This window comes from Corvus hawaiiensis, chromosome 26 (assembly GCF_020740725.1).
Source record: "Corvus hawaiiensis isolate bCorHaw1 chromosome 26, bCorHaw1.pri.cur, whole genome shotgun sequence".
NCBI classification, from domain to species: Eukaryota; Metazoa; Chordata; class Aves; order Passeriformes; family Corvidae; genus Corvus; species Corvus hawaiiensis.
The window spans coordinates 33749748-33775278 of NC_063238.1; the positions used below are offsets into that span (position 1 = coordinate 33749748).

The 25531-nt window shown below is 39.9% G+C and overlaps 1 protein-coding gene across 2 annotated transcripts in view; it reads right to left on the reverse strand.

The window, feature by feature from the left end:
* Positions 1-6620: 6620 nt before the first annotated feature.
* TMEM65 (transmembrane protein 65) overlaps positions 6621-25531 on the reverse strand; it is a 30017-nt gene continuing 11106 nt past the window's right edge. For both annotated transcript variants that reach the window (XM_048286292.1, XM_048286293.1), the window contains 6 exons: positions 17064-17108; positions 14933-15000; positions 14125-14179; positions 12892-12934; positions 12137-12242; positions 6621-10613 (listed from right to left, as the gene is read on the reverse strand). In XM_048286292.1, the coding sequence (XP_048142249.1) occupies positions 10521-10613; positions 12137-12242; positions 12892-12934; positions 14125-14179; positions 14933-15000; positions 17064-17108 (410 nt within the window). In that variant the 3' untranslated portion in view covers positions 6621-10520. The remainder of the gene's footprint in view (positions 10614-12136; positions 12243-12891; positions 12935-14124; positions 14180-14932; positions 15001-17063; positions 17109-25531) is intronic.

Sequence of the window (25531 nt, forward strand, 5' to 3'; positions counted from 1 at the left end):
TAAGGACAGTTTGACATAACTGGCATTTACAAGACAGGAAGCAAAATATTAATGTTAATAACTAAATACACTTTCCCCTCAACTACTGCTTACACTCTGCTAATGGCAGGATACTGTGAGGAGTCAAAGAGGTTAGGAGGAAATTCAAACATTTTGAATACAAAATAAAATCTAATTGCACAAGCAGAAAGAAATTGGGAACAACCAGTGAGTATTAGGAGTCATCAGGGTTGGAAATTCAAAGGTGAGTGAGTATGATGGACATTTCCTCTGTGTAGTCATAAAGGCTGACACAGTTTTGACTGCACAGACAAGAATATCAGGAGAAAGGGAAAGTAACTGCAGTAAACTTCCTATTTGTTATAGCTATCTTGTGGCAATCCCTGAACTACTTCATCCTGTGTTTTAAAGCACAGGAAAATGGAGCTTATTTACTTGTGGAAAGAATAGTGCTACAGGGGTTTAATGGGATATACATAAAAGAGTGGTTATGTTCCAACAGTGACTAAGTGTAGTTAAAATAATGGATATCTTTCTAACAGATGAATATTTTTCAATATGCATGTACACTTACCATGGGGAGGAATTACTCAGTATGACACAGAGGAGTACTAATTCAAAGCAGCAAACTGGAGAACAGTTAAAAATGAAGGTTAGGGAAAAAACCCCACACAACTGTGAAAATGAAAGTAAAATACATCAAAGCTGTAGACCACAGTTTGTAAAAAAGCTACAGTGTCATCCTGCCTGCAACATCTCAGACACAATTCTGCCAGGTGTAGGCAGAACAGCGATCCATGGACACAGCAACAGCTATAGATGCTTTTAAATTTTTTTTAACATACACACATCTCCAGAGCATCCATGCAAAGAAAAAAACATGTTGAGGAAGTGCAGAAACTCTCCCACCTTTTGTTCTAACCACCTGTGGCACCACTGCTCCCTCTGCACTTTCTCACAACATGGAGGACATAAGAGCAATCACCACATCACCAGCTAAAGGAAGCTATCTGCAAACTTTACGTAGAGTAAGATTAGATGGTCGTGTGAGAAAATCTGCAAAAACCACAGTGCATACTGCGGGTTTATCAGAGGACACAACCCCTGGTATGCTGGAAGACACCTATGACTTGTCCTGCAGCAGACTGTTTCTTTCTTAAACAGGTGCTTCTGGCAGCAGCAGCTTTCCAGCCTCTGAGTTGCTGTCCTTGCCCTCTGGTCTGTTTTCACAGGCACGAAGCGTGGGCGCTGCCCCATGAGGGACTTGCTCACCACAGGAATTATGCCAACTACACTTGAGCTTGTTGGAGCCATCAATGTGTCCATGATCTTTGTGGGTCCCTTCCAACTCAGGATATTCTGATTCTACACGGCAAATCTCAAGGTGTGCAATGGCACTGCTGCAACGTGGACATCATGTCTCCCATGCTGCCATGCCCAGGCTTACAAGATGCATGTGTGTAACAGAGTTCCAGCCCATCCACTCACAGAGATGGATTCTAAATAATGATTTAGGATGATTTCCTAAATACTTCCTACAAAAACTACAGGAACTGAAACAGAGATTCATGACTTGACCAGATCACCAGCATGTGTGACTCACAGCATATAACAGACTTATACTTCAAGTACTTCCATCAGAACATTTTAAACTTGATTTACATTAATTGAAGGCACAAGCCAGATTATTTTGGTGGCAAATCATACCAAAAAGGTTTCTTCCACAACATTCAGGGCCACCTAACCAGGATGTACAAAAGATCAATGTCCTAATAGAAAGCAAGAAGAGGTTGCATGTTTATATCAGAAAGCAAGAAGGAAATAAAATTTATGAAACCAGTATGAAACCACAGTTAACAAGTTGCTGCCTGTTGGGGTCTCCCCCCCTGCCATGTGGTCCTGGGAGAGGGGCCCTGGGGGGGGAGACACGGGGTTTCCCTGCCCCAGTCAGCCTCGTTCCCCATGGGTTGTTTTGTGCTCCCCTGCGTGGGCAAGGACCCTCGGGTCCCGGGATTGCCTCAGTTCCTGGGCAGAGCTCCGGCCATGCAGCTGGAGAAATAAACATCTCTCTGAAACATCTATCAAGAATCAGTCCATATATATTTCTTTTCCCTGGGCCTCATTGTCTGATATGCGTGTTGCAGTACCCCCACTGTAACAAATGGTGGTTAACACGAGCAGAACAATCCCCGATCCCTAAGGACAGCGATTGATTTGTGAGTAAATTCTGAATTTCTCCTCCTGTTTTTGTTTTGCTGTTCCATCTCTAAACTATGGAGGAACCGTGGAAAGACTCTTGGCTCTCAGAGCCACATATGGACATTTATCTTAAACTTGAAAAGATTCTTGAACAACAATTTGTAAATTTTAGCTTAATTCAAGCTTAAAAGGAACTGAACCATCTCCTTTCATGGTTAAGAACTTTTTCTATGTTTCTTGGGATTTGATTCTTACCAAAGACTTTTGGAAGACCGTGTGGACACAGTTGATTTCTGAGTCAAAATATATGCCAATGGAAGAATATTTTTGTGAATATTATTTAATTACTGTTGAACAATGTCAGCTGTGTCCTGGTGAAGGGAAGCCTGCCTCAGGGACCGTGCAGCCTCGCCCACATGGACTGAGCGCTCTCCGAGCAGCAGCGAGGCAGTTCCCGCGCGCGGGTGGAGCGATGCGAGCTGCAGTGTCGGCAGCGGAGGGAGGCGCAGCGGGAGCCCTCCCGGCCCTGCGCACCGCATGGTGGAGCAAGCCCTGTGAGAGGAGCGGCGCATGGGCGGCGGCTGATGGCGGAGCTGAAACGCACGCTGGAGCAGGGCACGGGGGGGGCATCGCTCGGGGGCCCAGCCGAGACATGGGCGCGGCCCCAGGCAGTGGCAGTGCAGCTGAGAGCAGAGGCAGCGGCATGCGGGGAGCTGAGCGGCGCTGCCCAGCCCAGCCCACGTGGCCCCAGGAAGAGCGCGCAGGCACGTTCAGCCCCGATGGCCCCCGCAGCCCTGGCAGTTCCAACACGGGAGCAAGCAAAAGCAAAAGCAAAAACACAGCGAGACAGAAAACAGCAGCCACTCGGAAAAAGGAAAAAATCATCCTAGCTAAGGTTTTAGGAATAGTAAAATGGTATAATGTTAAACAAAATTACAGTTTTATAACAAGATGTGACAATCAAGAAGACATATTTGTTCACAGAACTGCTATTAAAAGAATAACCCTGAAAAATCCAAGTTTAGGATTATAAACAGTCCCTACAGTCTCCCTTTCCTAATCCCACCTTTCCCTTTTACCCTATATCCTATTACCCCCAGTGTATTCCCAATCCGTTTTTTCACCCGTGGTTTCCGTCACAAAACCATGCCTTTGCCAATTGTTTCCCCAAAAATCCCTTTCCAATGCCGAGTGGGGGATGAAGAGGGGGAGGGAAGAATTTAATTATTGTTGTTTAGAGTTCCAACAGGTACAAATGGAAGAAACCCTCTCCTGCCTCAGTTTCCCCACAAAGCATGCTCAGAGAGTCCTGTCTCCCTTCTGTCAGCCTTAAGATGTTCCAGAGAATCTGTTTGGACATTTAAAGACTCAGGAGGGTGGCTTGTTTTGTTTTGAAACTGTCCTTGTTATCTCATATTTATCCAGTTGTTTTCAATATTAAGTTTTAAATCTATTTTTGTTAAAAATAAACAGGTAAAATGTTGGGGCCTCCCCCCCCCGCCGTGGGGTCCTGGGAGAGGGGCCCTGGGGGGGAGGCACGGGGTTTCCCTGGCCCTGGTCAGCCTCATTCCCCATTGGTTGTTTTGTGTTCCCCCGGGGTCCCGGGATTGAGCAGTTCTTTGGCAGGGCCCCGGCCACGCAGCTGAGAAAATAAACATCTCTCTGAAACATCTATCAAGAATCGGTCCATTATATATTTCTTTTCCCTGGGCCTCGTTGATTGATACACGTGTTGCAGTATCCCCGCTGTAACAGCTGCCATTGTATCTTCCATCATGGCTGGAAAGGTCTTTTAAGGGAAACAGTCAAATCATAAAGCACACTAGTAATTGCCATCACCTACCTAATCAAAGTGAAGCACAGATTGCCATTAATGGAGAAAAGGAAGTACATCCTAACAACTATTCCCTTTTTAGATTCAGAGTGGTTTATGTGTGACACCATCTTAACAACATTTATCCAACTAGGAACCATACAACAATTTTTAAGTATGCTGGGTATTATGTTATCATATAGGGAAAAACCCTACCCTCTATTGTACCCAACAGTCATTTACAATACCAAGCACAAAGCAGAAATGGCAACTCTTACACTTTCACAGGCTGCTTTTACATATGAGAAGCATGCTAACTACATAATGTGAAAATAGAAGGATTTAAAAATAAACCATGCAAAATCCACAATTTCTCTTTACTAGAACTCAGTTTAAATCAGAATCAGGTCAATACAGGACCTGCAGCAAGGGGGTTTTCATCATCTAGAACTCTGAAACCTTCTACTTTTGCAACTATCAGTAGTAGCTGGTTTAGACTGAAACACTGCTAGTGTTGTTTTTTTAAAGTATTTTAATGAAATTAATAATTTGTTTGCATTTCTTTGAAGGGAGGGTTTATTTCCTTTCTACGTTCTCTTCTTCTGCAATTATATTTTAATGTTTCATGATGTGCCTCCCATGCTAACATCAGAACCACAAGTCACTCAAGAAAAAAAAAGGAAACCCAGCACTGAGAGGGAACAGCTGCAGAATGTTAATGAAAATCACCATAACTTTTTGTAGGACATAATTCTCTTAATGATTCATCAGTGACACTTTTTGATACATCACACCATTGGCCTACCTTGTGTTATACCAACTTTCAACAACACCAGATGACAGATTTTAGCAGAAGGTTAATTGTAAGTAGACTTTAAGTTCCTTTTTGTTGGACAATCTGTTTATTTTAGCAGACTTCATTTTTCAAGCAGAGTAATTTCCTACAGAGATCCCTGCTGCTGCATTACACAGAACACTGGCATCACTTGTCACAGCAGCTGAAATGAAAACCAAAAAAAAATTGTAATTTGCTGCCGACACAGAGTGTCAGAGAGAACAGCCATCAAGAAAGGAGCAGCTCTTCCCCGCTGGAAAGTTTTAAAGAAGTAATTTGTTTCCCTGTCACCCCTCTTTGCTACCAAGCTGCTCCACTCACAAGGCTGGTTTGCTTTACAACAGTCAGCAGTTTCCATCCAATGAACCAGTTATTTCATGGGGAAATAAACTCTTCCACTTCATGGAACAAGCTAACTTGCACAATTCATAATTTCACTGACCAAAAGCAACATGGCACAGGTCAGGTCAATCAAAACCTGTACAAACTCTGGACAAAAGGCACAGCTGAAACTCCACTACACTCCACACACTCACCATGGCTTAAAGAATATTAGAAGACTGTAAAAATTAACATCAGCACTGTATTTTTGGTGCAGAGGCTGTAAGCCAGTACCCTCCTGCCAGCAGCACATAAGCAATCCCACCCTCAACTGCAACATCTGTATCAGACAAAATACACCCTACAGGACTGGTTCTGCCATACACAAAGGGGTCATGAGGTGTGTAACACAGACAGAGTGGCCCAGTCGCAACATGGAAAGTCTACATTTAGGCAGGGAAATCCCATTTCAAGAATCTCCCAAACATGAAAACTGAGCCTTAAAGCCTCAAGGATATCCACATGTGACTGAGTTCACAAGTACCTAAACCCCTCGCATGTCATCTTAGTGACCTGTAGAAAAATGACATGTAACTGCATTTTGGCTTTCCCAGGGCTTTATAATCTGCCAAAACATACAGCCAGGCCATTCATCTAGTGCAGAGGTAAGGAGAGGAGACGTTCAGGATTCCAATGGAGGTCAAGAGGAACCTCTTATTTTTTCAATATCCACATGAAGGACTGCCCTGTTCCTCAGCATGTCAGCACAATAACCCTTGCCATAAATGAATACAATCCAAGAAAAACATTTCTTTTCCCAGAGAAACTATTCCACTGTCTGCCTGCCTTTACAAGGCAAATGAGGACTACAAATGAAGATGAAACTGCCTATCACAGCATGGGCTCTTCTTGGGATGTTTTCCTACAAACAATGGCTCTGGTTGCAGACCCATCCCCAGTCCTGACATTCCTTACAGGTTGTGGGGCTCTCAGGGAACAGTGTATAGAGGGAAAATGTTACCCTTCAGTGTTTCTACACAAAAGGGGGCAAGTAACTAACAGGGGAAACCATGCAGAGAAAAAAATCACTCACAGATCTGCATCAAAGCTTACCTGAAACTTCACCAAAATAAGTTGTTCCCTTTAATATCCAACTGGCTTTTGGTGTGGCCTTTGGTAGCCTGACACTTGTATTGCAAAGGTAAATCACCTGTAAACATTCTCCTCTTCCTGTTCAAGGACCCCTGTCCTTTTCTATCATTTTTCCTTTAATGGTTCCTTCTACGATTCAATAGCTGAAATATGCAGAGAAGCCAGTCTGGGGGAAGGAAACCTCATCAGCTCTTTGGAATCTTCCAATGTTCCAGCATGTGTCAATTTGTGTTATGAGAGCTCTAGCTATTTTCTTAATATTTTAGATTGAAAAATTCCAGAGGCATAGGACTCTCAGAGCAGGGTGATAATTCCTCCTTTATTAAAGCCTTCCGTTTATAAACTGCTGCTCTGTCAGCTTGTCACGCGACCACGTAAAACATCAGACCAAGAAGAGGGAAATGTTGGGTAGAAGTGTGACAGAGTCTCTGAACAGCATTAATGAAGAGTTCAAGTACACAATGCAACCAGAATAGAGTAAAATAACAGCCAACCTGTACAGATTCTCAAAATTAGATGAGACCATCCTTACAGTACAGATGTTCTACTCACAGCACTTCTTCTTGCACAGACATCCACAAAAGGGACTGACCAATGAGTAAAAAAAAATAACTGAAGATCTCCAAAGTCCAGGAAAGTTCAAAAAGGTTTAGCTTACATACAAAAAACCTCAGTTAATTCCAAAAGTTCAAGTGCAAGTGAACTTCTGATTAATATTAATCACAAACACCACCAGTTTACCATGCAAATATTTTAATTATTTAAATTGCTCTCTTCCAAGCATGAAGAGACAGAAGTACCACTCCATGGTGGTATTTCCTATGACAGTGACAAAGGACCACCTGCATATAACTTAACTATAATAAATTCCTGTTTTGTATAACTGAGGCTGAATACCCACAGGATATTATTAACATTTCCCCTCCAGCATCTGGTCTAATAAAGAAACACAGAACAGCTTTGCTGTAGTACAAAAGTTTACAGAAAGTTCAACAATTTAATTAAAGACAATACAAAATATGTTGTCTGAATTCAAATAATTTATGTAAAAGTACATGCATGAGAAAATACTGGCAAGAAGATTTGGGTAACCCTATTATCAGATGCATGTTCTTTGTTACTAGAGGTAACATACAGTCAAAAATACATTTATAATTTAAGTGACAACAGGAGACAGTATTTCAAAAACAATTTTGAGTCTACCAGTCCTTCAATGCAAAAAAAAAAAAATTCCTGTTAACACAGGACAAACTGATAGAACACAAAAATAGAGCAATACTGAAGTCTCTGAACAAGCCTGCAGTGTTTTGGTTTTCCTTGTATCAAGGAGGGAGAAGATACCAGAAAATAAAAGGGACTCTGTCTTCTCATTTAAGTTTTTAGAAACTGTGATCAGAGCATCAGGGATTACTTTCATCCATACACCCCACAAAAACCCACTCTCCTTGTGGAGAGACAGGGCACCGATCAGGCACAAATCTTCCCTTCCACACGAAGCAGTGCCATGTCCACTCAAGTGTGGATCCTGTAGCCAAAGAAACTACCCCATGGTTCTCAGGGGGGCCGCTTGACCCCAATAAGCACCTTCTCTCAGCCTCCAGCAGCACTGGATTAGCACCACTAATCCTCTCAAATCACAAGCTATTCTTCACCTTTGTCAAATATTAAGACCCCAGAAGTCACCTTCTTCATTATGGTATCAGACTGAAATACCCAAGATTTCTTACCATGTGTCACTTGCCCTCCACATTTTTGTGGTCAGCTAAACATTTTAACAAGACGACACATGATTAACTTCTTTCAAGACATTTTAGTTCATTGATTCTCAATAAAAGCACTGGTTGCAGTACAATAGTTTGACATACAGCAACAAAAGGTACTCAATTTACACGCACAAGCTATTTAACAATAGTACACAGTCTTTCCTATTGCCATCATAAACAATCAGTACTGTGACAGCTGGCACAACCTTCCAGTTGTTCTCATGAGCTGTAAAAGAGTGATGAAAACAGTGTTCCAATGGTACAATGCCAAAGAACAGAGATTTGGCGACTGCTGGAAGATTCCAATTACAATGCCAGTATCATAGTGGTAAACAGTGTTGAAATCATTATAAAAACAGCTACAAAAGAAGCTATGCAAAATTGCTTTGACTTGTACTTCAGTTTAAGAAAAACATGGGAAATACATACAGCTTTGTATAGAAACAAAAGTGCATGCAGAGGCAGAACAGTTAAAAGTTTAAAGCAAGACAAATGTGTGGATGAGTAAAAAAACCTCTGAACACAGAAGTACTGTAAACCAGCAGCAGTGTGTTGGGGAAAGAGTGCATAATTGGTTTTCTGGATTGTTTTTGTGGCTTGGGGTTTTTTTTGGGGGGTTTTTTTTTTTTTTTTGTTAGAGTTGTGGGGTTTTTTGTTATTGTTGTTATTTTATTTAATTTTATTTCAATAAAGCTTCCATCTTTGAAGTGCAAGCAGAAACTCCCCTGCATTTGTATTTGATACTTGGCTGAACTTTCATTTAGTTTTATAGCTTGGTCCAGATTTTTAAGGTTTAATGTGCCAAGTACAGCACATACTACTAGAACTCCTCAGTCTAAGCTTCCCAAATCTGCTTTTCAAGAAACAGATACAACAGTATCACCTTCATTAAAGTCAAAGTTTCAGTATTGCTGTTGAAGGGCTTCTAGAAATCAGAACACAGAAGTCAGATTTATGACAATGAGGTAAGTAATGAGCTTTGTAAAACACACATGTTACAGTAAGACTTTTCCTAGAGCAAATAAAAATCATCAGGGGACTTAATTTTTTTTTTTTAAACATTTCTTTCTAGGTTTGTGAAGTGCTAGCAATTTCAGCAATAAAACTTTCAAAGTGCCTGGCTGTGCCACTTTTTAGTGGCTTTTCCGAATAGTATTCAAACAAGTAAGAACCCTTCTCTAAGGGACAATTAGAAGTTTAGCATTATGCTATTTGCACGTCAGATCTTGAAATATTATGAATATTCAATACCTGTCATCATTTTATTCATAACCATATAAAAAAGCAGTTACATGATACTGCACTGTCAGGTCTATAATACATCAAGTAAGACTGCAAAAATAAAAGTCAGCAAAGTAAAAAGGCCTCAATTCTCATATTTTTCTTGCTTGGTTTTTTTTACTAATTGTCTCACAGAAAAAAAAGTAGCAAAGGCTTAATCTTAAATACAAAGGTATTATCATCAAACCAGGTCCTCTAATCCAGACTGATGGTACGCTTATCATTTCAACTAAACCACTCATTACAAACTTGCAACACTAGCACTCATTCATACCCTGAACTACTCCCTGGCCTCATCCCAATCAACTATTCACACCTTATTTTAAGCAGAACAATTAAAAAATTTGTTTGTGGTTTTGAAACAGTCGTTTTGAATTCTTCACTACCACACTCAAAATACAGGAAGACAAATTTAAGGATATTTCAACTGAATTCTCAAAACACTGTTTAGAAAGGAAAAAAGAGGCATGAATATGCAAAGACAGAAGGTGTTAAAACACTACTTTTAAAGTGGACTTGGTAGAGAGCCTACACTGGAAACACTTACCTTGTCAAAACATCAACATGATCATCTCAGAAGACAATTCAGAGACACTTAAGTCAGAATTGTGAAAAAAATGAAACTATACTGTCAAAGTTCACTGAAATATCTAATCTAAGGCAGTGCAAAATGATGGCTGGTGAGGGGCAACCAGTCACCTTGCAAAATGAGGGACTTCAAATTATTCATCACTGACCTTCTTAATAATCTGCACTGAAGGACCTGATGAACACCAGTGATATATATCTGTCATGCAATTACAACTGTTAAGCAACCAATATGCAACTCAAGAGTGATACTGTCATCCATGGTGGATTATTGAAGTAATAATCCATTAAAGAATAAGTTCAAAGGGGAAAGTGGTAAACATCTTGCCATAAGTGAAAACACTTTAAAAATTTACAATTAAATAAAAACCTAGATGGTATCTTATAAAAAGAAGTACTGAACACAACAAGGCCACAATAAATTAGTGTTTCCATAAAATGACATGCTGAAGGTTTTGTTCCCAAGTCTATACATTTTTTACTGTCTGTTAATTCCTAAATATTGACAGCATAATTGAATAATTGAGGTACAGTAGTTTACATCTGTATATGTCTTGTAAAAAGATTATTATTTTTCTTCCAGTTTTTCTTCCTCCTCGCCAAAGAACAACAAAGGAAACATTCCTAAAATGCAGCCAATGGTCACTCCGATAGCTTTACCCTAAAGAAAGGGGGGAAAAAAATTTAGGTTTTCAATGATCAGTTGTTACTCATTTCCCATGTACCACCACAACCAGGAACACACACCCCTCGTTCTAGTTTTCAGTTAGGAGTCGTATTTTTTCTTAGCATGCAGACTAGAAACACAGTCTATGAGAGAGACAGATATGACAAGGTTAGAAACAGTGTTTGCTGTGATAAAAGACAATTCTGAAGAAAGAGGAGAGCAATGCACATGAAGAGCTGCACAAGTGGCAAGAGAGAAAACAGACACTCAAAGGATTAGCAAAATGGCCAGGAAGACAGGAAAGGAAAAAAAAAAAACAAAACAACAAACCACTGAACAACACCTACACACATTTTAGGTTCAATTATAAATGTATTTGCTTGTATCTGCTGCAAATCATGGAAGTCAGAAATGAGTGGCTCCTTGCAAACATGATGGCTTTCAAAGGCACAAGGCAAAACCAATAAAAATTGAAAAACATTTCAGAGTTGACCTGAATGTATAAGTCAAGAGGAGAGGAAATAAAGACAAGCAGCCTCCAAACCACATCACCAGCAGTAGGTGGATAGTGCTGAAACACTTGAGACAGCAGGTAAAAAAGAAAAAATGCTACCATACAGGCAAAGGCGCACAGAAGTCTTCACAGAAAAGGGATGTGAACAAACTGAGTGCAATGAAAGGGTTTTTCCATAGGCTTAGCTTTTACTGAGAAGACTCTTAGAACGGACAGACCACAGGGCAATATGCCAACCCTTCACTGCTCAGTGCTTTGATGTATCACTGCTAAACCTAACTTTCTCCCACAGCTTTTCCTCAGTAAGTGCTATTTCTCTTCCCTTAAATCTGCGAAAGTATTTTTCCCAGTGAAGGCTCATTCTGACAAAGTGAAATAGTATCTGTTTCTTTACTCAGTTTCTGATAATCTATTTCTTTAATCACTGCTCTCAGTGTTGAAGTGGGACCACTTCAAATGTTTAAATGTCAAGTAAGTAATCACAAGAAATGAAAATGAATCTGCAAGATGAGTATCCTGTAACCGTAAATGCAGGCAGTGATTACTACGCAAATGCTAAAAGTTTGGCCAGAGTAAAGCTAATTTCATATCCAAGCTAATTATAGAATATTAGAAATTACTACATACCAGCACAGGTATATAAATAGCATGCACTTGACAAAGAATGTATAGCAGTAAACTACTAAGGAGTCACAACCTCCAAGTAAATTGTCACCATAGCCAGAGCTCAGCCCAGGTATCTGCACAGCATACACAAAGTTACTGCAGAGACTATCCACGCCACTAGTTACTTGGGGCTTGCTACATACAAAAAACCACTCAAGCCCAAAAAAATCCAGTCTCATGATTCTCCCTGACATGGGATCATGACTAAATCTTCTGGGGAACAGGCACGATGTTGGTGGTCATTAAGAAATAAATAGAAAAAGTGACAAAAAGCATTTATCAGCTAGTTTAAACAGAAAACACTCCATGCCAGCAGTGCCGCCCACAGGATACTCACCAAGTGTGCACTGAGACGCGTCTGCCACATGTCAGCTTGTTTGGGCGTCAGGTCAGGGATTGACAAACCCAGTCGTGAAGCCAAAGCTTCTACATAACCTGCAAGACTGGAAGAACCACAAGACAAGAACAAACTATTTTGAATCTCACAGTATCATCTAGTGAGGGTTTTGAAATACTTGAACTTAAAATCAAGAGCTTTTCCTTCAGCATACCGATAGAGTGATTGAAAGAAAACTATGGCAGAGTTTAGACTTCCAAAAGTCACATTTTCCAATGTAAGTTAATTATCTCACTGATTTAATATACAGTATTTCCAGAAAAACTTTATGCAGTACAGCACAACTGGGACGAATGTTAATGCATTTTTGCAGAGCTTTTTAAGTAACCTTTACTAGAGGAAAGGTCACACACAGACTAGTTAGTGGTAAGCCTTGTAATTTGCAGAAAACAAAACAGAGGCAAAGTGGGAAAAACAGGCATAACAAACAGCTTTACTTTCTGCAGCTATGCAAAAATTTCCTTTATAAACTAAAATAAGCTGTATCTCTTTTTATCAGAAATAGGTGTGCCTAGACCTGAAGACATTGCCAAGATATTGTTTTAGCTGAGGAGAAAGAAAATCTCTTCAGATGTGGGGATAACAATCTGAGAACGTATATTAGGCAGAGCTGTATTATGTTACCAAAAAAATTATTTTCTCACTTTGCATCTCAATGAATGCACTTAATATTCCTAATACAAGTTCATACATACCCCAGTCCAGCTAAATCTGAAACAAGGTTTCCCAAAGCTGCAGCTGGAGGGAGGAAGAGGGAAGAGAAAAAGGTATTATTCTAGTTACGAACAAAACCTACCAGCTCCCAGCCCCCAGTGACCCTCGCTTATTATCAATTTATATAGAATTAAAGACTAAGGAACTAAGTTCCTTTTATTATAATGTTTTTATTCTGACCTTATTACAGTTTAATAACAGTGGCAGACTAAAATAGGAGGTGCAAGTATTTTTCTCAATTTACACGGAGAAAACTTGACAAATACAAAAAGACAACACTAACACCTGGAAATCAACGTAAGTTTCGAGATCAATGTTAAGAACAGCTGTGCGTGGTTGCCAGCTCCATGCAGCTAATGCTGGACACCAAGCAAAGCCTTCCAGCGCCTGAAGAGGCACAGGAGCACTGGAAATAGAAGGAGCTGTCACTCAGATATGCAGCTTTGATAAACAATGTCAACATATCCATGAACTGTGTCAATTTAAGAAGAAATACTGTGAATGAAGTTACACACAAAATACATGATTTCACAGCAGGCCTTACTGAGATAAGCTTGCCTGTGACTCTCTCACATTGAACCAAGGACTGCAAATTCCCAAATCTTTAACTCGCTCTGCTGTAACATTTTCAGTTAAGCTCTCCCTCCATGTGCTTTCGAGCAATGCTGCACCTGCAGCTGGTGGATCCATGAGCAGCTTTGTACCCTCTGACACTGCAGAGGCACCAAAGCTGTCAAGCAGAGCTTATCAGTTTTGGCCCAGGGCAGGAGCAGGGTGGCTCCTTGGCCTTCCTGTGGTATCTCACCAAGGCAGAGGAGCCACCAAGAACTGCAGTAGAAAGACACCAACACTGATCTCCACTTAGCACTGCAAGCAAACAGCAACGTACAAATACATATATCCACAAACATCAATACTGGGCCCTGGGGAATTTAGAGCAGTTCCATTACAGAAATGCAAATATACTTTCCCAACTGACCCAGGATTTGAATTATTAGGCTGAAACCAACAACAAGCATTTCAAAAGCTATTTGAACTGAAATTCCATTTCTGGAAATGGAATATGTCCTTGCTTCACCCAGAGGTTGTTTCTTTATTAGGAAAGGTAGCTGCAAGACTGAGGAAGTGCCATTTCCAGCCCTGTGTGCTACTTTCAGCCTAAAATATAGGAATGTGCCGTATTAGTCTAAATGTGCTGCATTTTTAATACTTGCCTGCCATAGTTGAAATTCCTAAGACAACTCCAATTGACAATTCTATTTGGGTACCCTGAAAAATAAACAGTTTTCTCATTATTTGAGGGATCTGTATAGTGATACAACTGACAGAATTATTGCTTACTGCTTGTCTATGTTAAAAGTGAAAGGATAAATGGACATTTAGGATCACACAGATCCTACCTTCCTGGCATATATATTTCCCCCTAAGGCAAGAGCCTACTTCTGAAATTCTTTTAATATTTCATACTCTTGTAAGCAGGCAGCTGGTGGACAAACCTGCAACCTCTATCCCTGCACACTACCTTCTCCACTCCAATTCTTAGCTGAATGTACAGCACTGAATGAAAACTTCCACAAATACTGAGCAAACAAATAAAACACAGTATCACAGCTCCTTATGTTTTCAGCTGAAGAAACAAAATCACATGGACTGCACTATGAAACAGCACGACGTGGTCCGAAGATGAGAGACAACGTGCATGAACTAAAACAAGACGTGTTCCAGTCGGATAAAGCAAAACATGTTCCACCATGAGCACAACTGAGCCTTGGAACAAGTTGCTCAGACAGGCTGCCCTTGGATTTCTCAAGTCCCACAGGATAAAACCAGGAACAACTTGGTCTCATCTTACAGCTGGTTCTGCTTTGGGCAGGGAGTTAGACTAGAGATCCTGAGACAGTCCTGAGCAGGGGGACCTTCTAGACTAGACCTCACAGGCCAGTCTATTCTGTTCTCTTGAAAAACACTTGAAAATCACTTGAATCTTACAGACTCGATCACGGAATTAAACAATGAACTTACCGCAGCAATCATAATTGCGTTATCCAAAAATCCAAACCCTACAAAAGGTAATGCATTGTGGAAGAACACTAAAAGAAACAAGTAAAAGAGAAAATAAATAACTATAAGAGAGTTCACTCGTGCACAGGAACAACTGAAATGTCTAATACTGGTTTTAAGAGAAACAAAGGCAACATACACAAAATTCATTTCCTACTAATTCTGCTGGTGACCTTTTTGTTGCTGGCAGGTGTGGTAAAACCCTTGGCTACAGAGAAATGTTACTAATGGCTTGTGAAGAACCAGCTAAACAATTTACTCTGCAAATAGTTGTACAATTTCACATGGAAGCCTACTAGTTCACAAGAGAAATATTTAAAGCTACACAAACTCTGGTATTATTTAGAGACCTTCCAATAATGTTGCAGTATCACTGAAGATCACCAAACTGTCTCACCAGACTCCCCGCATGCTTCTCTTGCTTGAAATAAAGGCCCTTTCTCTGCAAGTCTCTCACTACTTCTGTGCAAGAGCTCCATCTTCTTCATACATTCCTAAAAATTTGTATTTTAAAAGCATTGTCTGGAGCTAGACAACTCTTGCCAACACTCCTTCAGCCAAATTGGCAAATGCTAAGGTAGTTTTCATTAGTGTGTCATATACTGTTAATTATCTCACTAATTCAACCCAAACTTGTGTCTTGATTTTGTTTGTGCACTGTCCTCAGAACAAGTTAGATTTGTAGCTGCTCCTTAATACAGTGCTTAAGAAACCAAGTTCCACCTTTTGTTTCATGCATTTTCTTCTTTTTTACTTCTGAAACCCATTAAATCCTTTTTGAAAATATTTTCTATTGCAGAAGCTTGGAACATGCTGCTCTGGGTAATTTCTAAGAATGAGTACAGTGCTACTGTATCATTCCTTTTTGTCCTGCTTCATTTTCTCTCCCAGGTTTTAGCTTGTAAGCTTCTGATGGGTGTGGGATTGAATTTGCACAGCGTTGCCTCCAGCTGAGTTTCAAGGCGCTCACTTCGTAAGACTAAACACAGCTCGAGGACATGCTACTTGACAAAAACACAGCTGAAAGTTGAAAATTTTCATTTTCTTTAACATTCATAATGCAGCAGATATTTATTTTGGATTTGGTTGGAGTTTGGGGGTTTTTTCCACTTCAGATTGGACTATAATTCCTACATTTTATAAAGAGATGCAAACCTACGAAGAGGGAAGAAAGAAGAGTACATGACCCTCACAATCATGTGAAAAGAAACTGGTACCAGTACCTTTTGGGTTTCCTTCCTGCAGACAGTATGAATCCATGACCACACAAAAAACCAAAGCCACACTCAAGATCTTTCATGTTTAGGTACTAGAATGTGAATGGACAGTTGCAACTACTTTGTGAGAATACACCTATCTTCCAAACTGCACAGGTAAAAGACAGCACAAAATGTATGAAACTTTCAATTTTTTTTTAAGCTATCACAAGACAAACCCACCAAAATATAAATAACAAAAAAAGCACACAGATATACCCAGTATTTTCAAATGTGTGTACCAAACTCCGGAGCTAAAAAGGGAGCTCAAATTCTTAGTGAAAAGGACAGAATTTTGGAATTCATGGAGCAAACAGAACCCCAGGGACAAAGGGAGGAAAAAAACCCCCAAATGAGAATAAATGTAGATACTTAGAAAAAGAGAATGTTTGCCTAAATAAATTGCCCACTGGAGAGTATAAAATCACAAAAATACACTAATTTGGAAACTAAATCAGAATTTGAATCATCACGGTATTATAAATATTCCAATTTCTCTGCAATTTTATACCACTTCTCAGTCCTTTTAAAACACAAAACCTCCACAAGGTACTGAAGCATCAACACTGCTTGGCTTAGAAAAACAGTGCTTGCTGCTGGCTTTGAACAGCATGCTCTCATTTGGGCTTTCTGTCCTACTTTCACTAAGTGCTGCACATTCTCCAGCCGAGGTGTTACGAAACAAAGGCAGCAGGGTGAGTGTTGGTGCTTGCTTTGGTTTTCTCTTACTCCATACAACAGGGATGAGGACAGACAAGCACTTGTACAACAAAGATGACACCAATTCAAAGAGAGACTCCACAAATACTGAACCATATTCAACATTCTTCTTTTACCATGTCTCAGTTGTCCTGGAGATGGTGGTGCAACCTCCAACTTCTCTAGAGAAGCCAAAACGAAATGAGAAAGTTAGCTGCTTCATCACAAATTTGGTTTACTATAAAGTCTTTACCAAATTACTAGCAGGCAAAAAAGCAGTTATGTTATTTAACAGCTTTCAAATTGGAAAGAAAAATACTTCACACCTACATTTTTACTATTTTTACAAAAGAAAACATGGTATTAAAGCCAAAAAATCTTAGAATATTACAAGCTTAAACTGGCACAAGTGATTATGCAAAGTAACAGCACACTTCAGAAGCAGTCCAACAGCCATCTTCATTTGAAAATTACAAAAACACACTAAAATTAGAAAAATCAAATCTTCTAGAGACAATTGTATGTTATTAATTTTTAGAGGTCCTATAAACATGCAGCTGACAACCTTCTTTCCCCCATAGAGAGTATACAAAAAAAAAAACCCCTACCATTTATATTCTCACAAAAGGCATCTTTTCACAGCAATATAAGAATAAAAGGAAAATAGAGACCACTGATTTCAGTAACAGCAGATTAAGTTTGGTCATTTGGTGCATGTTGCAAGTATCCTGGCCTCAAATCACTAAGAGTTTGCAAGGACCAGGACATCACTCCTGAACCTGACAGAGTACTTTCTGTACACAAAATCAATGCAGTCATGACTAGAGATGCTGTGCAGAATGCAGCAGCAAGTTACTCATTTAACAGCAAGGGAAAGAAACCTACCTACTTTTTTAGGTTTCTCTTGTTTTGTGTATTTTTTCGTGTCAATATTGAGACTAAGACCTCCTTTTTAAAACAAAAGAAGTCATTCCCGCAATATTTTCCAATATTATGAACCCTGAGATTCTGACAAGTTGTTTCCATACTTCTGCTGAAGTAACTTCTACAGAAGAAGGTTAAAAATGGTAAAATGCAGAACCTACAACACTCAAGTATTCAAATTTTACTTGGGGAAGCCAAGTACATGGAAAGACAATGCTGCAAACACAGACTGTGATTCATTTGAGCACATATCTGAGCAGTAGAGACTAGAGTGAGTATTCTTGCATCCAAGTCACTCTTATATTCAATACTATTGTAAAGAAGAAACTAAAATACTCACTTAAAGTAGCTTTGAGGAAAAGAGTGAGATCATAATACCAGTATTCAGCCAACCAGGACACTGACTTCCAAAAAAGTTTCATTAATTGAAGGTCTTTAACAACTTTCAAGCTATAGCAGTTACTGAAGAGGTGCTTCTTCCCTCTGCCCGATGTAAACACTACCTAAGGTCTAGAAACAGCAGTTGTACTTACCATGCAAATGGGACAAGTATAGCCCAAATACTACAGAAATAAAGATTATTTTGCTTTCCTCTAGAAAATGCCAAGAAATTCACAGATTCAAAGCTCAGAGGAACATGGAAGAGGAACATGATAAACAGAGGGGAGCCCTGTGAGAGTCAATCTTCTGAAGCCTCGAGTATTGACAACAAGAAAACGTCAGACCAAAATTTTCAGCTTGTGTTCAAGAAGGATGAGATTGGGGATGGGACCCATTTTCATATGGTCTCCTTCTGTCCTCACAGGTTAAGCAAATCTTTTATAGAAGCATGGACAAAGAAAGATCTATATACACCAGTACTGCTCTTTGGGCAGCTTTTCTCAGAGACCGTAAATTCTTACAACACTGGGGAAAATCAGAACCACCTTGAAACAAAGAGAGTAGCTGAGGCCACGGTTTCCTAAAGCTACAGATGCCCTGAGGGTGGCCAAGCAACCTAAGTCAACACCCTCACATTCCTGACGAAGCTTCCCTAAACTCATCTGCTCCATCCTGCTGAATGCCAGGGAGAGAATAAAAACCCAAAACCGAACACAAGCACAGGAGGTCACAGAGTGCTGCCCTCCATGGCTTTCTGCTCTGATGGGAAGCCATCACACCAACCACTGTGGTTCCTAGGCTTCCTGTGGCACTGCCACTGAAACCATCCCTGCTACAGTGCCATCTAGTCTCTAGATCTAGGTCTCCATATGCAAGCATTTTGTGCTAAGAAACTGTAACAACAAATTTCCAGGAAACACTCTACCTCTGAGGAAGACATCTTTTCATAGCTTTCCCTGGTTATGACAGCCAGTTAGGTTATATAGTTTCCATCTATTCTGGGTACCAATACAGAATACAAAAAACTATTCAGCTTGTCACAAAATAACTACAGTGCTCTAGAACATCAGTTCTCTGGATTTAACTACAAATGAGTTTGCTAGCACCCATCAGCCTACACAATTACATTCTATTCAGTCTAGCTAGACAACTATTAAAAAAAGCTAAAAAAACCCAGTGCATAACTGACTTTAGAAACTTAGTACCAAAAGGAAGAATTAAAAGTGTTTGGTAGAAGGAAAAAGAAATAAAAATGTCTTGCGTCTAGGAATAATGGCAGTTCCGAGTCTAACTAAATAACTAAAAAGAACATAAACTTGTCCTTCAGAACATACATCAAGGACTTCCTTGGGATGTTTCTAAAAGAAGGGAGGCTGGGGGACACAACTTTGAGGTTAGAGGAAAGGCAAGTTAGTACAAGATAGAGGGAAATACCAGGGGATCAAATATAAGCAAAAATAACTTAATCATTGACATAATCTGTTTCAGTAGTGTGGGATTCCTCCTAAATAGGCATTTTATGAAGCAGTACTTCAACACTATCAGGACAAAAGTTGCAAGAGAGGCCACTAGGGACAGCATGGTGGCACCATGCTCTGGAGACCAGACTGCTCCTGATCAGCCACAGGGAGCTCATGTCAGTAATGGGTCTTTGTGCTGCACATGCAAGAACTTTATTTTATTAAAGGGAGTCTTGTCAACTCATCTGGAAGTGTGCCTAGCTTACAGCTTCCCTCATCATTAAGATAAAAATTAATCTGTGAAAAAAAATCAGTGGTTACACATATTAATGAGACAGGGATTGGACAAGTCTGCCAGATGAAGTTCAGATAACTGGGACTGGTGAACCCTGCACACACGCCGGACAGGGGAGCTCCCTCTCTGTCTGAGCCAGGACAGAGCCTGAGAGAGCATCTCATCCCACCCCAGCACAAGCAGGGCCAAGTCAGACATGGGGACTCAGCACTTTGTCACAGTGTACCTGCAGGACCAGGCTCATGGGAAAAGCTGTCCCCTATGGAGCACCAAAACAAGGCTTTAAAGCACAAAGGAGACTTCCCTGAAAACTGATGCTCTGCCTCTGCCAGGTGTAGAGCACTGCCTGCTGCAGGGAAAGGGCTGGTGCAGCTCAGCTCTACTTGCAGAGGCCAAAGATTAGTTTAATGCTGGGCCATGGAGAAGGAAAAAAAATTAAAGCAGAAAAAAAACCCCAACCACTGTGGCTGGAAAGCCAAAAACCTTTTTACAGAATCACTTCCAACACCACCTCTTTAAAGCATAACATACTTTAAAACTCCACAAGATATGCACGGACTGAGAGCCAAAAAAATTCTCTAAACCAATTTTTTAAAACTCTAGATAGAAAAATATATTTCAGAATAGGGTATTTATTCATAGGAAGTTGTTCTGACTATTTGAATTTTCAAGACTCAGCAAAAAACAAGAATAAAAATATTCAGAGAGTACAGCAAAGGAAACATGCCCTTTGCTTGTTTTACCAGAGGGAAAACAAGAATCCAAATTGCAAAACCCTCTTTGAAGAGCTCAATTCAGTCAGAATCAAACAATTCAGAGTTTAAATGTCTGGGGGAAAAAGAAAACAACTCTAAAGTACTCCAGAATTGCATTTCACGATGGCCATTCACCAGCTCATCCTGCGCCACAGTGCTCAGTAACACACAGAATTCATCTTACTGCAGAAGGAACAAAATGAAATGGTGGAGTGAGGAATATTGCTATTTTCTGACATTCATTACCATAAGTGAGGTTATAAACCAAGGTTCAAGTGCAATACATGTCATGAGCCCTGAATTAGTAAAGTCTGGGAAGCAGAAAAACATTTACTGCTTCTTAAATATGTTCTTGAAATTTTTTAAATTTATAGTAATCATCTTTTTTTCTAACTATTTTAAGAAATAGTTAGAACCTGGGGGGAGCACAGGGGGTAAAGGAGTGAAATATAAAACCATCATCATAAATAATATCATCCACAACTTGGCCCAAACCCAGCAAGTTAAAGTCACTCTGCCAATTGCAGCCAAGTACTTGCAATTTAGTTTTAGAATTATTATTCTTAGCTGACAAACTCACCACAACTAACAGGTAATGGGAGTGCATTTATTTAAAAAAAACCCCAACCAAAACCTAGTATGTTGTCATCACAGGTTTCTGAATTACCAATTTTTTAAGAACTGGCATACAAGAGAACTTGCAAGCCTAAAGGCATGTATTATGTTTTATTCGAATTGCAGCTAACATCACCATAAATTTTATAGCTGAATCTGTTACTGTCACCCAGGGGCAGGAAACACTAACACTGAATGCCGGTACTACTGCCAGAGCTACCCTAGGAAAATACTTGCTACTGCTGAGTGTTGTTAAATCTGAGACAAAAATATGACCAGTGTTTCATAGATTTTTAAATGGTGACTGAATTGTTTAATTATTAAACAACAAATATCAAGAAAGAAGAGGAGTATAAAAAATATTAATAATCTAGATCTATTATAACATCATTTTAGGCTCTGAAGGCATCTAATCTGGAAGTTACAGAGGGTGTTTTGTCTTGAATTCATCAATCTGTTTCCTCCAAAAAGCCTGTCCAGATCATTTCAGCAAATCATTCAGATATCTATCACTGAAACAGCAAAAGCATCACTAGCACAGAACAAGAAATCAGAGCAATTGTTGTGTCTACTAAAAAGAGGTACTCCTTTGCACGTGAGTTCACAAGAGGATCTTTACCCCCAAAATTCTGGATTGGAGCCTAAAAATGAGATGTGTTATTGCTTTGTTCAGAGGTGAATCCTCAAAAGCAAATTCTGACTCTGATGTATGAGTTCATTCATGGAATAAACTCGTAAGATGCTTCCTCATTGTCCTTTGTTCCTCCTCTGCTCTTCTTCAATGTTTTCACCAAAACTGCAATCTAGCAAAATTAAAAAACCTTGTCCCATTGATCTTCAGTTGGGTTCCCTTAATATTCCAGATGGGTAAACAACAATCCATGAGTTGACAGTAAAGAAAAATTCTCCATTATTTGTTATAACTCACAAATGGTTTCCTGTTACTACAGCAATTAAGGCATGAAAGGATGCTGACTCCTGCAATGCTAAATATAAACCTGGCTGTCGGCCCCTTCAGTCACACGCCCAGCAGAGGGAAAGCTGGGTGAAGCTCTGGTACAAATAGACAGAGGAAAATATAGAAAAATAGATAGAAAAACTCTCTACTGCTCTGGAAAAGGTAACTATGTCCAAAGAGATATTCTGCATAAATACAAATAGAACAGTACTTTTTTTAATATTCTCTGTAACACTGTAGAGAATTACACAGTGATCATGTTGCATCACCCTCCCTGAAAAACCTTGAAGTAGCAGGAGATTATCACCTCTATTTGAAACTTTTGCTACAACTACTGGACAAAGATCTGAACAAGCTTTGCAGGAATGCAGTGTGCTCCCTGGCCAATCAATTCCCTTCAGAACAAACCCCAGTAGTGACTTCAGGCTTAGGTTATTCCTGTGATCACCTGTAGTGAGTACAAAATACACTTATCCTATTATCCCTTCCAAAAATGTGACACAGCATTCATACCTTTTTAAGGATGTTTGACAAAACAGAGAGACCTAAGGTGGAAACACTGACTGGAAATCGAGGAGAAAGCATAAAATGCAAACAGGTATCCAGAGGCTCAAATCACTGTCCTCATCATTAAGAGGGTTTTATCCCTGATCTCTATCAGTGCCTTATAAATGTAAAGGTCAGCATTTCCGCTCGAGCAAGTTCATGCCAAAATAGTAGTGGTTTGTTTAAAAAGGTCTCAAACCACAGCTGGAAAAAAAAAATTATAAGTAAGATGCTTGCCTTGGGATTCAAGGGGGTTAATCACATAAAATGATGACAACACAGAAAGGACCTGCAGCTCGTAATAGAGATGCAGCATAAGGATAGAAATACAGAATTCGAGCTGTCTCCTTCAGAAAGAAATGGAAAATGTCAGAAAAACAGCTGAAGTGTTTGTATAAAAGCACCAGCAACATAGTAACACTGACAGGAGAGCAAACAAGAACAATAATGAGGTATTCTAATCTGTGTTCCACAAGTAAATGGTTGTATTATTATTTAATGAAAAAAAAAAAATAAGAAGGTACTTGAGAGTTGCCAGGAAATAAACTTGCTATAGCAATTCCCTGACTGGAAAGAACTAATCTTCAGAGTTAAAATTCTCTGCCTTATAAAACCAAATACTAGTCCCCCAAGAGGAGGTTGGCTCTGCCTTCCCTCCTCATCCTCTCCATTTCAACGCCTGAGGACTGCAGGGAGTTCCCAGGAGCGACAGGAGGGACACCTCCCAGTGGCATAACAAACTCTTCCATCTTTGGATGAATGAATCTTCCCCTGGGATTATTTGCAATGTCTCCACTAGATTTGGAAAAAGACCAGATGAGTCCTTCTGACTAACAGGAGTGGAATTAATTTCATCCAAATATATTCATTTAACTGTTCCGGCATTTCTCTGTCAGTACTGATCTTCTTGGGCCCCTCTCATTCGAGGCAGGGATCTATCCAACATTTCATGGGTTTGCAGTTGAATGGAGTAGCAGCACAGCAACAGTGCTGAACTGGAAACAAGACCGTGGTATCTGTGTATTATCAGGGCATGACATGTTCCTGTAAAAGGACAAGCAAAGCAATTCTGTGGGACACCACAGAAGATTTGTTAACAAAAATTATCAGCATTCTGTGCACAATCAGAGATCTGATCTATTGGAGGACTTTCATCACCTTTAAATAGAGTTGTGTTAGGCATCACTGATGTTTAAACATGAGAGCTCATGAAATATCTAGGGAGTTATATATACACAATTATAATATCATTTATTCATTTATGTTCCCCCAGGCCCTGTTTTAACAAGAAATCTGAGAAGCTGGTGAGAGACAAGCTTGGTTTATTCCTGACCCTCCTCTCACTTACGCCCTTTCCCCTCCTGCACAAAACTATACTTGTTTCCCCAGGAAAGAAAGCGAGTGGGAAAATAGTTTTAAGAACAGGGAGCAGCACTGGCTTTCAGGCCCAGGTCTGGTACCTGCAGCCAGCAGCAGAACCCCTTAGAGGAGACAGCTCACTGACAACAGCCTGTGCAGAACCCAGGGGAACCAGGACACTCCTTCCTCCACTGCCCTGGCACAAAACTGAGAGTATTAACAACACAGGGGGCTTGTGCCTCGGGCAACAGCAACAGCCATGCTTCCCACAGCCCCTGGTACCAGCAGCACCTGCACTCAGACAGCAACAACCCTTCCCACAGCCGCCACCACCCACAGGCAGCTGCAGCAGTGCACGAGCACCAGACGGGGGCTGGCACATTAAATGTGTTTGGTGGGATTATCCTTTTCCTTTAAGAGAACTCGACTACAATCTTTACAGAGACCTGAAGAAAAACTGCTATTAAAATACACACCACTAAGTACCAGCCTTCTTGTAAGCAGAAAGTTCCATTCCCTGCCTGAGGACAACCTTGGAAGCAAGTACAACCACAAAAATAAGCTTCTGTCTGAAATAATTTTAAATGCATGTAGAGTTTATTGCTTTTCATCTGTCTCAGACTTTAATATAGCTACCCAAAATAAGACAGACAGAGAGGCCAGATAAACTGAATGATCGTCAAACATTTTGTTACAGACTCATACTAAGTGTAATGACATTCCTTCTAATTTTTCATTGCATTGGGGCATTAAAGACAAAAGTATCAGCTGCCTTGAAGTTCTTAAGACTCTATTCAATCCTGTCAGCAAAAGGAACACCATAAGAAACCACTGACAATTTAAGTTCCAGCCATAAATTACACGCAAGTAATTTGTGCCTCTCTCTATAAATGCCTAATGAATACAGAATGCAGTAAGCAATGAAGCTATTCTTAACTCTTCACCTGCTGCTAGAGGTAATGCAGTAGATTCATGACTTTGATACTCCCTTCCCTTCCCTATGTAACTTAGCAAAGCCTCATTTGTGAAATTAGTCCTACTTCCCCATCTGACTCCCTGCATAATCAAATTCAAGCTGCAATGACAGTTTTCTCTGGCAAACAGCTGAAGGAATGATTATAATATAAAAACAGATAAAATCACTTCACATGCAACTTTACCTTAAAATATTTTCTTTTGGCTTTTATGTTACAAGAATACGGAATATCTACAGGGCTGTTATGCAGTTGCATTATGTAATAATTTATTCTGCACATGAATTTTAAGTTCTAATAAAAAATTCACTCTGTTCAAAATTATCTGAAATATTAAG